Source organism: Phlebotomus argentipes, unplaced genomic scaffold, assembly GCF_947086385.1.
Source record: "Phlebotomus argentipes unplaced genomic scaffold, Phlebotomus argentipes genome assembly contig_5, whole genome shotgun sequence".
NCBI classification, from domain to species: Eukaryota; Metazoa; Arthropoda; class Insecta; order Diptera; family Psychodidae; genus Phlebotomus; species Phlebotomus argentipes.
In genome coordinates this window covers 3,520,975-3,534,818 of record NW_026776165.1, presented here as the reverse complement: position 1 = coordinate 3,534,818, position 13,844 = coordinate 3,520,975, and the positions used below count along the sequence as shown (strand labels likewise).

Below are 13,844 nucleotides of genomic sequence, written 5' to 3'. Positions count from 1 at the left end.
CAATTAACCCCGCAGAATCGCAGCTGGCCGATGTGAACAAATGACATTCACTCGCGGCCGCTTGGCTACATAGATTTCCCATTTGTTTCAGGCGCTGCTGTGCATCTGCTTAAATATTCTTTTTTTTCTACGTTTCGCTCATTTCATTAATTAATAATTTAGCGAATACGCTTCGGAGGTGGGAAATGAATTAATAAGCCTTTCGAAAAAATTACTTTTTGAGCATGAATTTAATAAGCCAACGCAAATTTCACTTTTTTCTGTATTTGAAAAGTTTATTTTTGAACTTGACTAGCAAAATTTCCCTTTCTTGCCAGCCGCAAAAGAGTCACGAAGAGGAGACTTGAATGAACAAAAACACCAGGACGAAAAAAGGGGCAGAGGCGACTTCCCGACGATCCGACAGGGCAACAGCAGACGCAGGATCAGCCATACGTCGTGACCCACCTGATGACGACCTGAGCCCTGCCGTTCCCGGACCACACTCCCTTTCACATCGTTCTGGGCCATCCGCTGCAAGCCCTGACTCTTAGGGCCAACCTCTGCCTGCGCTAGATGAGCACGACACTGCTTCCTCAGTCTCTAGTTACAGTATTCTCAGAATAATTCATTTAAATGTACGTGGTTTAAGACGCCATCTAGCTGAGGTGCGACTGCTGTTATTCTGGCTCCTCGATCTCTGTACTGTGTCTCTCGGAGACCTGACTGAATGAGTACTTTACTGATCGCTCTCTGTCTATCACGGACTTTAAGCTCTATCATTGTGAGAAACTGACAGTAGCCGTAGTTTTCTATCCTTCTCCTATCACACATGTTTAACCCATTATCTCGTTGGTCAACCTGCTGGCTGACTCAATTCATTTTTTACGTGGGACAACCACAGTTCCCACATTTGTAAAAAGGTGAATTTCACTCTTTTCACGCTTCGAAGACACAAGCTTTTCATTCCTCACGGCGTTCGACTTGTATTAGTTCGAGCTCTTCTCCTCCCTGTCTCTTCCTATGATGCTGAACTATTCTTTTCCTGCGATCAAACCTCTATGCATCGCCTTACTGTCGTTTTCAACAACTGCATTAGATTTATTTTCAATCTCCCACCTTTTGATCATATGTCCCAGTATTATCACCTTGTGCTGGAACAGGCTGACCAAATTCTACCTAATTTCCTCATGTCACACACTGTTGACAACATTTCTCGCACGCTTCGCCTACATCAATCCCATTATTTGGCTGAACTATTCGCGCCTGGTCTGTCTGTCAGGTCTCTGGAATGAACTTCCTGGAGATATCAAGCGGCGGTTAATCCAAACCTTCTTGGCGTCTTAACTGCTTTGTTTTTTTTGTATGTTTTTCTTTCTTGTACGAGCTGAGGAAGATAACTTATACAACCCGTGAAAGAGCTTTTCCACCGTTTTGCTCTGGAGGTTGGTCATCAACACTTAGACGGCGGTGGACGCAAAGTACGCTCACAAAAGCTTATTATACATATGAGCGAATAATTAATATATTCTATTCTATACTAAAAAGAAAAGGTGCTGCTATTTTATCTAGCTGGGATTAACATCACAACTAATATCGATTCAGGGAATATCAAAATGACGAAATAAAACGAAAAAGAGTGGGGGGGGTGGGGCATTTTTTGTGTTTGCATGTCTGTCGTTCCGTCGTGACAAACGGGCTTGTGGCGCCTAAACGGTAAGAGATATTGGCATGCATTTGGCGCCAAAGGTTAAAAGTATGCAGTGCTAAAGAGGCTTAAGATCATTTTGATGTCAAATCCAACCCCTTTCCCTTCAGTCCGCCATTTTGAACACCACCAAAATGTTCTTTCCTAATTTGTTCAGCCCTAATGGCATGGATCGGACCTAAATTCTATTATATTATAACATAACATGATCTGAAACATAAGCTGAGCTCAAGACCTTTCCAACGAACCGAGATATTAGGGTTCACATTTGAAAAATTAAAATGGCCGTAGTTCTATTTCTAATTAACCGATCAGAATGATTTTGTAGTCATTGGAAAGGTCACATAAAATGAGCAACCTGAAGTTTTTGAACTTTTCGAAATTCCAATTTTGAATTCGACCGTTATTACACTGTAAAGACACAAGTCAACTCGAACTTTTTTTGGCCCAGGATCGCTTCCAGGAGCAGCAAGAACACTCAAATCATTGATTTCTAGTTCCCTAGAGTGTATTTTAATATAAAAATTAATAATATTTCCCTTGAAATACGCTTTAATTACTTTCGCCCCATATGAAACAAGCCTTCAGGACCATTTTAGCCGCACTGAACATTATCCTGGACCAGCTCAACTCCAAGGTGCGAGCGATTTCTGAACGGGATAGTGTTTCTGGGCTTCCTGGGGGAAAAGAGGGAGAATTTCATGAAATTTCATGTACAAGGCCGAGGTTTGGGGCGCGCTGCGCCCAACTGAAGCGGGGTGCCTAAACAAAACCTGGTGCGGGGAATGGCCAGAGAGCCCAGGAACACTATCCCGTTGAGAAATCGCTCGCACCTTGGAGTTGAGCTGGTCCAGGACAATGTCCAGTGCAAAAAAGGGAGAATTTTATTGAATTTCGTGAGCATGTCCGAGGCTCGGGGCGCGCTGCACCCAACTGAAGTCGGGTACATGAATGAAACCTGGTCCAGGGGATGGCCAGAGAACCCAGGAACACTATCCCGTTGAGAAATCTCTCGCAGGCTGGAGATAAGCCACCCAAGAACAATGTTCAATGTGAAAATATGGAATTTTCAGGTTGATTTGGCATTATTTTGTATAAGGAAATGGCAATTAAGTAAGCTTGAATATATAATATTACTATTTTTTATTGAAATTATCAATACATTCTTTCCAAATCCATTAAAAGGGTGTTTTACGCGGAGGGAAAAAATTTCGAAAATGGTACCGTTTTTTTCAGTGTAGTTCGAAAAAAGTGGAATTTCGAAAAGTTCAATAACTTCAGGTTGCTAACTTCAGGTTGCTAGTTTTTTCTGGATCGGTAAAACAGAAACCAGTCTGTCTAACTGACAGCATGTGAATTGTGTCTCGGCTTAGCAAATACCAAAGCACAGAGCTTTGACTCTTTTTACACCAAGCCCAATGTTAGGATAAGATTTACCCAATCCTATCCATATCCAATTCCATACACACCACGAACATAATGCTCGTGCGCGACACATTTTCACGCGCAAAACACAACTTTGACATGTTTTCACGCCGTGATTTCTATTGTAATCAATTTCTTTTGTAATATATTGTAATCAAAGCCCTTAGAATGATGGAATGATCCAAGTGTCTTCCTTCGCGTTACACTTCTTTGCATTGAGATTATGATACACCAAAGAAACCTTTTCTTCTTTGCCTGAAAAAGTAATGAATTTTTTGTATCAATTTTTATTTATGAATTAAATTTTTTTTTACTTACCGAAAATCGTCCTAGCAAACACTCCTCGATTAGTTGCCACTCGATTGCTTGCACTGTGAACAAGAAGCACTGGAGAATTGTAAGGAATGTTCTCTCCTTCCATTTCAAGTCTCTCTTCCGGATCCGGATGAACAAACTTCCAGCGATGGTAGTTCTGGGACTTCCCTTCCATCTTCCTCAGCTGAATATCGGGAGTTTTGTCATCAACAGAGATCCTGGGAGGAGAGCAGAGATACAGAGGCTCTTCAGTCCAGCCCAAGCATTGGAGGAGAAAGTCTTGGTTGTACTTCAGGCGAGGCTTCTTCGTCGATTGCTCAGTTCTTGGGCAAATCTGGAAGGTGTTTCGGATGCAGGGGAGGATTTCCGGGGTGAGAGTGAAGTCGCAGGCTTCGCTGATGGGATGAGAATGGTTGGAGAAGAAGTCAATGGCCAGAGAGAGGCAGAAGTTGTGTCTTCTCAGTTGAAGGAATGAATTGAATGTGATGAATTTAGTCGGGGAATCAATTGTCACTGATTTGATGAGAATTTTACGACATTTCTCCACTCTTTGATCACACAATTCACCTTTTTTCTTTCTCTCCAGTAAATTTTCCTGCCACGACGCGTTGGCAAACATTTTTTGAGGTTTATCGATTAAACACACATTGTTTCTGGGGGATGAAGAGATTTTTCAGAGTGAAACACAATCGTAAAATGTGTAAAATAAAAGGATTTATTAAGATCAGTAAACTAATATAATTACTTTGAAATTGTAAATTATATTGACAAAAAAAATAGTGTACAATTTGCATAAAAAATAAGTTTACCAACAGAACTTCAACTGTGAATTGAATTTAGCCCTTGAGGGAAATCCCTTCAATGGCTGTTTGATGGGATTTCCACTCGGGAAATTCACTTTATTGCGCTGCACAGAGGATCACAATTGCGCCCACATTATCTTGCCCTTTCTTTCCTACTAATATTATAAATTACTCAACAATTACTTTTAGCACAATCCGATGATTCTTCAAGGCGATCAACACTATCATACATTTATTCGGTAATTCTTTGCTAGACACTGGATTTCCCTTTTTTCTTCTAATTCATTTTACTTATTTGCTCTTTGGCATGATAAAATCTCTAAATAGACACTACAACATACTTTCTGTCGGATTTCCTCTCTCTTTGTATTTAGAGTGAATGATCCGCCAATAAAATTCTGACAAATTTTTTCTTTCCAAAGACGAATTTCTCACTTGCAAATATGGCTGATTTTTTGCAAATGAGAAAATCACTATTTTGCTAATACTTTCACGTAGGAAAGCCAATTGGCTTTAAATTCTAGTAAGGGAAGTCCTCAATTTCCTCCACACACACACTCCTGCCCAAGTGGTTTCGAAGCCACGACAAAAATAAACCCCGCTTTCAGCCCCACAAACCCCATTTTGTCAAACACTGAATGGAAAACAATCAACACGGTTACACAAGCCATTCCGTGGCGAAGGACAGCGACACCGGATATTCATCCGCGAGGCCGATGCACCGCAACTGCGCCCCGTTGGAGCGCCCCTTGGCCGCCGGCGGACACTCATCGCGCTTATTGTCTGCGAACGTAGCAAATCGGACACACGTGCGTGGGATTGTTGGTGAAAACGCCTCCGGCTGGTCGAAGCGAAGCATTGAGCACGCATTCCGGGACTCGGCGCCATCATGTCACACCGAGGTGCCCACCTGGCCGGGCACGGCGCTCTGAATCACCGGCTCAGGCTTGAATATGTGCCGTAGGCGCTGGAAAGTCAAGCGGAAGAGGATTTTTATTAAAAGAAGTCACACAGAGAAGCATATGCTTCATGCACGGTGGCGCAGTCCAAGTGTCTCCTCCATCATCGCCAAATAATACAGTGAGACACGCGGACTGAGGCACGCGGACTGAGGCACGCTGTGCTAAGAGATCTTACGCGATAGAATCCTCCGGGCGTCCGGAGGAACTTGTAAATCATGTAGATGGGAATACAGAGGACTGAGGACGCCGTGAGTGCCCATCCCACCACAATGGTCCAGTCCGGATAGGCGTACTCCGTGCCAAGCATATCCTCGTAGCCCAGAAAAGAGAAGATGAATATCACCTGCGGAGATATTCAAAGAAAGGGAGAATTGAGTGCGGGAGTTCCTCTGGGAATTTGCATTGTTTGGCTTTTACCAGCAGAAAGACGGGACTAATGTAGAACCAGCAGATACGCCAGAAAATCCCTGGGCGATGGCCAAGCATCTGCTTCACGTCGGCGGAGAAATTGTCGACGCCGTAGAACCAAAACACTCCGGCCGCCTCGATGAACACGACAAAGAGAATGGCCAGGCCAGGGCCGTAGACGTTGAGGAAGTTCACGAGGTAGACGCCACCCTGAGGAGAAAGAGAAGAGGGCGAGGGGTGGAATGAGGGTTGAGACGGAGAAAAATCAGAGGCGATAAGTACTTTACATGGGAATTCCATTGAGGGCAGTTAATTCAAGAGAATCTCCTCATGTAACATTCATTAGCCAAGCCACTTCATTGCTTCTGCTCTTTCTCTCTCTCCCTCCGCGCATCACCTCAAACAGACCACTAAATCGCCCGGATAGTATTCGTTTGATAAGACCTGCTCTTAATTAACATGCTTCCATTCCTGTGGCTGAAACGCCTCTCTGGTCTGTGTCGGGGAAAAAATATTAATTACACTCGAAAATATTTCTCCGACGGCACAAGAGTTGATTTCTCGGGCTCAAGAAGGGTGAGATTCACCCCAATAAAATCACTAAAGGGAATTACATTTGAAATTCGGATCGCAGAGGCTAAAGTGGAGTGAAGAAGAAGAGGTGAAAAGGAGGATTCAATTTACTTAAATCTCTATTGAATGCTCTTGTCATTTATATCGCAACACGAGAGACATTCATCTCGAGAGCTCCTCATTGAAATCCTTTGAGCAATTAACGTATTTCAGTGCAAAATTGCATATAGAAAAATCAATTCTTCAAACTTTAAATACACTGAAAGAAAAAAATAATGTTTCCTTTTCTCTTCAATCAATTAATTCTTGCACGACCCAGAAAAAGAGTCTTTTACCTGAATGAGTTTCTGGCTTGGCTTCTGATTGTGACAATGCGAGGGAAGGGAACTTACATAGGTCATGGTGGGCAGAGCACACAGGTAAATGGCCACGAGCAGGATCAGCACGAAGAACTCCCTCTTCCGGCCGATGGTGCGCGGATATTCGTCGCACAGGGCCGTGATCATGGCCTCCAGGCCGCCAAAAGTGCTGTCCAAGCCCAGCGTGATCAGCATGAGGAAGAAGATGATGGACCAGAATACAGAGCCACTCATCATCGCGATCGCCTCCGGATAGACGATGAACACCAGCCCCGGACCCTCGAGTCCCACCTGGTCGATGGACTTGTTCTGCACGTGCGCCATGTAGCCCAGCACCGAGAAGATGACGAAGCCCGCCAGGAAGCTGGTCAGGCAGTTGATGCTGCTGGTGAGCAGGGCGTCGCGGTAGCAGTTGTTGTTGAACTTGTTGTAGCTCGAGAGCGCCAGCAAGGTGCCGAATCCTGGGCCGAGGGAGAAGAAAATCTGCGACGCTGCGTCGATCCACACGCGTGAGTTCTTCAGCTTGTGCCACTCCGGCGTCAGATAGTACTGGATCCCGTCCGCGGCACCGGGCAGAGTCACGCCGCGCGCCAGGAGGATCAGCAGGACGACGTATGGCGCCAGAGCGGTCACCCAGACCACCTTTCCGGCACTCCGGACGCCCTTCCACAGGGAGAAGTACACCAGAACGAAGACACCGAAGACACAGAGCGCCAGCGATGGCTTCACTGGGCCCATGTACGACATCCCGTCGGATTTGTGCTGCTCCAGGACTTTGCGCCTAAAGCCGAGAGCAAAATTGTGTATAAAATTCATGATATTTTGACTTCCTGATTTCTTGCTAAGTTTTTAACAGAAATAAGCTGTGAATTTACTAAAATATTAAACGAAACATACAGAAAACGGATGAAAAATCAGCAAACTTGAGCAAAAACATTTTGGCTTCATATTTTGCTTGGAATTGCTATTGAGCTTTTCCTATCGTCCGCTGTGATCGCTTTATCTGTCTGCTAAAATTTTAGCACACTTTTCAGCTATTTTAGCTGTTTTTTTTAGCTTTTTTGGCTCGCCGAGGTGTAAGAGCAAAAAATTGCATTTAAATCAAAGAGATGTTCAAACTGCAAAGCTTAAGATTGCATTGGGATTTTCAAGAGAGAAACTGAGAATTTCTCTCAGTGCATCAACGTTCTCTTTGGGGAGTAATTCCAGCCGTAAAAACTATTCGTTTTGGACAAAAACCCCGTCCTGACAAGTTCACCAATCAATTAATTTAATATATGCGCTTGAAGTGGGATAAAAAGCCCCATCAATTTTATGGATTGCAAGCAATATCCCGAAAAGCTTTCACCCATAAAAGCCGCCGCACATAAACGCTGTGCGGCCACTTAACACTTTCGGTGTGCGGGCGAAACATGCAGATTTTCACAGTCTGGCTCGTAAACTCACTCGAAGAACTCCCTGGCCGGACTCGTGCCGTTGGCAATGCTGGTGTTGGTGACGCGTGCACAGTTCAGCGTGTTCCACTCATTGCCGCACGACGTCCATGGCAATTCTGAGCTGAACGATGCGAACAGGTAGTAAACGGCCCAGCCGATGATGGTGTTGTAGTACATCCCCATGTAAATGTCAATAAAGCAGATTGCGTAGCCGACACCTGAAGTGGAACAGCGCCAAATCATTAAGTTCGCCGTGCGAATAATGATGAATAAATACATTCTGGCCGATTGATAAGAGGATTGGGAATCCTCTCTCTCTCTCTCTCTCTCTTGTTTCACATGTGCAAACTCAATGGCTGGCAATTAAGGAGGGAGAATTCACTTAACTTCCCTAACAAATCCACATCTTTTAATTTTATGTGCTTAATGAAGTTTTCCCTCGCTTTTCGCGCTTCCTGGGCGAATCTCCCATAAACATTTTTGGCAAACAATTCCACTTGATTTTGAGACTTTAGAGATGCACTTGTGAGGCGAATTTTAAGCAATTTATTTGCACAGGGAAGTGCAAATGAGATGTAAAAGAAACTTCCCTTGAGCAATTGAGAGAAATTCCAAGGGGGAGATAATATGCCTTGAACACTTTAAAATTTACCATTAATTCCTGAATTATAATGAATTTATTAAGTTTCTATCCGATATTTATGCAAGAATTAATTTTTTTCTAATTATAAAAAAAAATCTTCTCATATGTAACTTCTAATTTACTTATTCAATTCAGACGCACTGTATGCATATCGCTCCTTGGAAATCTTGGAATCAAGACAAACAGACATTTGTATGGAGAATCTTGAAGAGCATCACTAATTTCCAGGTAAGATATTCGTCAAGAAAGAGAACTTGAACGGCAAATATATGCCTTTAAGTTTAATGTAAGTGCAAGAAAGCAGACACTTTACGTGTGAGTTTTCTGCAAAACTTTTGGGTGAAACAGAGTGTAATTTAATCCATCGCGGAAAAAAGGTGTGAGTGTGGAAAGCGGCCTAATAGTTATTTCCCTTGAGATCTCACGAAAATAAATATCACCGCGTGGACAATCGTCGATGAGCGGGGGTGAGTTTGGAGTGGCTCTTCGTCTCTGTGCATTAGAAAATAGTTGGTTCGATACTCCATCCGTCGCTGCTCTGTGCAAATATAACACAGAAAAGCCATTTTCTCTGGCAAAGACTTCGCCTCAAGAGCATACATTTGAGCTCTTTTCCGCCCAAGAGGAAAATCCTCCACTCTTCCACAGTGAGAGAGAAAGCGGCAAAGGAGGACAAATTCCCACTATCAAGTGCAATCAATGCCTGGGCCTCTCTCCTCGTCACAAACTCCCGGCAAAGAATGATTAACAATTTGATTGTGTCGAGAGCAACTGTCCTTCCAATGCGGGTGAATCGCACAGAATTATCGCGCACACACACACTGGCTTTCGTAAATAAGATCATGTCATCCACCCCTTTTTGTCTCAGCATATCATATATCATCATTTCAGTGTGATTTCGTATTGAAAAGTTGGAAAAATCAGCGACTTTTCTCCTCATCTCACATCGCGTTCGTGTTCGATTGCCTTCATGAAAATGCTGGCGACATGGCGTGGAAAAATCATGCAACGGCCACCATTTACAGGCTAACAAGGCACGTTTGTCCCTGTTTCTTCCACCCCCTCGCGGGGGGTGGGGGGGGGGTGGGGTGGGGGGCGGAGGGAGGCTGAATTCGCACAGCAAGCTGTGACACAAACTGGATGCGATGCGAAACAGTGTCGACAGTGCGACAGCGTCAAAGTCTGCACATATCTTGCAAATATATTTTCCAGGCGGAAGCAATAATTAAAATCAAATTTATTCCCCTACAGTCATTGCTGCAAATGAAACCGACACTCCGGAGATATGTGGAAGCGAGGGTGCAGGATGATACACCCTTAATTTCCGGCGGCAGCACGGAAATTTAATGATTTGTGACATGAAGATTATTCCCCCTCAATTCAATTGCGCGCGACAAGCATTATTCCCACCCCCGCCAGTGGATGTTGGCCTACCTTTGAGCGCCGGGCAGATCCGCTTCCAGATGCTGAGGCAGCCGCAGCGATGGAACTGGCCCAGGGCCAGCTCCATGTAGAAGAGCGGCAGCCCGCCCAGGAGCAGCATGATGCAGTAGGGAATGAGGAAGGCTCCGCCGCCGTTCTGGTAGCAAATGTAGGGGAAGCGCCACACGTTGCCCAGATCCACTGCGAAGCCCACCACGGCCAGCAGGAACTCCGCCTTCTGGCCCCACGTCTCGCGTCCATTCTCCGGCGTCAGCGAGACAACGAGGACGCGCTGGAACAAGTCAAGGATGTGCGGCATGTGATTAGATTAGATGGTGGAATCTGCATTTCTCACTCCTCCTCAGCACGCGCTCTCTCCGTCTTCATAACCCAATAAATGATCACACTAATCGAGTCAAGGCATAAGAATGAGAGTATCTCATAAATCACAAGCGAGAAAGTAATAAGTTTTATGGCGACAAATTGTCCTCCAAGGATGCTTATTAATAAAATTGTTGTGTTGTTTCCGAGTGGAAGTCAAGTAAGTCTAAATGTGTGTCTCAGTTTCACAATCGCATCGCATTGATAAACTATTTTCCAATGCAGAGATTTTGATAGAATAGCAACAATTAGAGTTTTTCTTCTCATCACATATATTTAAATATGATTCCAACATGTTGAAAAGCTCTAACAAGAAGCTTTTGATACACTTGATTCGATATTTTGCAGGCTGTGCTTGGAAAATAGTCAAGAAAATTGAATGAACGTCTTCAAAATCGCTTCTTTGATTCCCAAATGCAATGTGTGGAAAATCAGAATGAGAGCTTGATGATTTCCTGATGTTGGAAAATGGTTGAAAAGCCTGAATAAAATCGCGAGTTTAGAAGGGAATTGAAGACACAAACTGTGCCCCGAATCCATCAAGAGGCTTTCCATGGGATTTCAAAGTGTAGTTCAATAGCCTGAGCCATTGATTAAATTCACGTAACACTCATTAATTTTTCCGTCAATCACTCTTCACCACACATTCCTGTGGCAAAAGTGCGCGCTCAAAATCGATATTTTGATGTGCATTTTCGGCTCACCTCTTTGCTCGTGTTGACCATCTTGGGCTGAAGCGGATCACTCTCCTTAGCGGGCGTGGGATGCGCCTCACCCGTGTCCTCGGACACGGACGCCTTGCCCTCCTGCCCGGGGCCATTCATCGCCTCATCATTCGTCATATTTGCAGATTGTAACCCTTCTTTCCCTTCGCGCCGCGCCGCGCAAGCACTCCAACTTGCCTAATGCGACTTTATTAGACAATCTTCTCGGTGGTTCTGCTCATGTTGCTCCGCGGTTGACTTTCTGCAAATATTGGGGCACAAGGATGCAGGGAAAAAAAGTAATCATTTCAGTCTGCCTTTGATGATTTCTCCTCCCTCCGCGAGCGCGGCTCACAAGGGAGCTCTTTCCCTTCCCTTATCGGCCGATTTCGCTCTCAAATTGACCAATATATTATGTAACAATCAATAATCACTGCCAAAGGAAAGCTTGTTCGCGGTTTTAGCCCAAAATCCTCTCTCTCTCTCTTCACACAGCGCACAAATTAATTATCCCTCTTGTATACAATATTTGCCAGAATGCAGCGCAAAATTTCCACCCTCCCAAAAGAAAGAGTGGAAGAAGAAATTGTTTGGCATTTTTCAACTTTGGAGGCCTGGGAAAATTCACGTGAGCGCGCGTGATTGAAAGGAATGCGAGTCGTGGTCGCAATTAAGGTGGAAACTTTTCACTTTTTCCGCCGAGTCGTTCACCTGACGAAGAAGATGCGCCCGTTTTATTGCTCAGATTCCGCGTGTTTGAGTCGTAAATCAAGGTGCAAAAGGAAGGATTTTATTAAAATTCTCTCTCTCTCGCTGTGTTTTCCAACCGCAGATTGATGGATTTGACTCACCATGTCTATATCAGGAGTTATCAACTGTTTTTTTTTTGAGTTCTCAACGCAAGCCTTCAACCACTGAGCTTCTTCCTAACCAACTAATTCTTCAGGCTAATTATATCCGGAACTGGCATCATTTCATGGGGGATTTTTCTCAACTACCAGAAAATCCGTGAAAAACAGAAAGAAAAGCACTAATTATTCATACGGAAAAAATATTATCATCACACGCTGTGTGTTTGTGTGATTTAAGAAACAATTTAGCGGATTATATGTGATGTGATTTTGAGAAATGTTCAGGCCTGGGATGTTTTGCAAGATTTTCAGTAAATCAGCAACTGAGAAGGATGACAAAGTGGGTGGATTTTTCAGGCGGAAAAAAAAGAAACTCTCATGCTCAAAGTGCAAATCACCATTCAGGCTCAACAAAATCATCAAAAGCTCATCACTCTGGGTGAAAAATCACAAGTGTCTTTCTCACATTTAGTCACACACAAGCACAGAAGCACACAGTCAGAGAGAAAGAGTTAACTCCGCGAGTCGCAGGCCAGGCCAATGTTGAGGCTGCCAGCAGAAAACTGACTCCCAGTTGAATCCCGCCGTTGAATTTATACGCGTGCCGAAGGTGGCTTCCTCGGGCTGCTGCTGCGTACAAGAGCCGATGATTTGCCACTCTTTTGCCCACAAGGTGATCACACTTCCGTCGTCAAGGATCCCTCTTTTTCTTTTCTCCTCGGCCAAAAAGGGAGCCAGCAGACTGGAAAGAGCATGAACTAAGCACATTCGCCAGGAATCAATAGAGCTCTCCTTCTTCTTCCCTCCCTCATTAATTGCCGCCTCCCTGTTGCACATCCGTGACGCGATGGAGTCTCGGCACACAATTCTCTAAATAAAGTATGTGTGATTTATTGAGTTTATCAGAATGGGCTATTTTCGTGGCAGGAAGAATGTCTGGAGATTAATAACTGTCGTCTCTTCATGCCTTTAATCTTCCTCTAAACTTAGAGGAATTCTCTTTTTTTTCTTTCAAATCAGCCCAAAAATATTTAGAGAGAAATAGACAAGAAAGAAAATAAAATAGCCAAAAAGTACAGCGGAATGCAAGAAGTTTTATGCAAATTTTCCCTTTATATCCAATTTCTCAAGGATACGCAAATAAACCACAATATAGCAAGAGGTCGAACTTGTTGATTGTTTCCTCTTCTGCACCATATTTTCCTAAGACAATTCATCAAATCAGCTTTATAGAGGGAAAACTTCTACAGCCGTGGTAACACTCATCAATTAAAACTTCTTGAAACTGAGATGAGTCGCACAAGGTGTGCTGATCCAGGTGTGAAATTGCAAATTTCATTTCATCGAAGAGTTTCCCAAGCAACACGGCAAACGCACCAATTTTCTCACCACGGCCGCGACTCGAAAATATACTGCATAAAAAAGAATGTATTTTTTTTCTCTTAAATTTACACAAACGAATGACATCGGGAACAGTCCATTCTGTGTGTCTAGAAAAATCAATGCAGAAATACATGCTTGCGTGAAAATCTCTGTTGGGCAATTTTCACCCGAAAAAAGCAGTTCAAGTGCATTAAATTGCCAATTTGTCTGCAATCGCAAAGGCTTCTCTCCACTTCCTGAGGTTCTCAAGTATCCAATTACCTTTCAGCGCTCAGGCGTTACGCATCGCTGCCGAAGTGTGTAGAAAATGTTGTTTATGTGTTGTGCGCATCCTGAGAGGCTGAGAAGCCCTTTCGACGCTTTATCATCCTCCCGAAATGAACTCCAATTGTGCCCAGGACGCCCTCCAAAACCCTCCCTTACGTTTTCGACACGATGAAAATCTCATCAGAAGTTTTCGAGAAAAGCATTTAAATCCATAGACCGCAGAAG

The 13,844-nt window shown here is 43.9% G+C and overlaps 2 protein-coding genes across 2 annotated transcripts; both read right to left on the bottom strand.

Annotated features, from left to right (window-relative positions):
• Positions 1 to 3,275: 3,275 nt before the first annotated feature.
• LOC132266101 (cilia- and flagella-associated protein 161-like) lies at positions 3,276 to 5,089 on the bottom strand. Its single transcript, XM_059766938.1, has 3 exons — positions 4,893 to 5,089; positions 3,431 to 3,957; positions 3,276 to 3,367 (listed from the first exon to the last, which is right to left on the bottom strand). Exons 1-3 carry the CDS (start codon positions 5,087 to 5,089, stop codon positions 3,276 to 3,278), a joined length of 816 nt encoding a protein of 271 aa, XP_059622921.1.
• On the bottom strand, positions 4,120 to 12,473 carry LOC132265598 (sodium-dependent serotonin transporter). Its single transcript, XM_059766331.1, has 9 exons — positions 12,368 to 12,473; positions 11,970 to 12,112; positions 11,119 to 11,380; positions 10,046 to 10,325; positions 7,979 to 8,186; positions 6,566 to 7,313; positions 5,610 to 5,810; positions 5,368 to 5,535; positions 4,120 to 5,197 (listed from the first exon to the last, which is right to left on the bottom strand). The coding sequence occupies exons 3-9, from the start codon at positions 11,254 to 11,256 to the stop codon at positions 5,123 to 5,125; spliced, it is 1,818 nt and encodes a 605-aa protein (XP_059622314.1). The 5' UTR covers positions 11,257 to 11,380; positions 11,970 to 12,112; positions 12,368 to 12,473; the 3' UTR covers positions 4,120 to 5,122.
• Positions 12,474 to 13,844: the final 1,371 nt, after the last annotated feature.

Coding starts and splice junctions, on each gene's coding strand:
- LOC132266101 (XM_059766938.1), bottom strand. CDS start 5,089: ATGCTTCGCTTCGACCAGCCGGAGGCGTTTTCACCAACAATCCCACGC. Junction 3,958..4,892: donor TTCGCCACGGAATGGCTTGT/GTAACCGTGTTG, acceptor GAAATGTCGTAA/AATTCTCATCAAATCAGTGA. Junction 3,368..3,430: donor GTTTGCTAGGACGATTTTCG/GTAAGTAAAAAA, acceptor TTACTTTTTCAG/GCAAAGAAGAAAAGGTTTCT.
- LOC132265598 (XM_059766331.1), bottom strand. CDS start 11,256: ATGACGAATGATGAGGCGATGAATGGCCCCGGGCAGGAGGGCAAGGCG. Junction 10,326..11,118: donor TGGTCAACACGAGCAAAGAG/GTGAGCCGAAAA, acceptor GACTTGTTCCAG/CGCGTCCTCGTTGTCTCGCT. Junction 7,314..7,978: donor CCGGCCAGGGAGTTCTTCGA/GTGAGTTTACGA, acceptor TCTCGGCTTTAG/GCGCAAAGTCCTGGAGCAGC.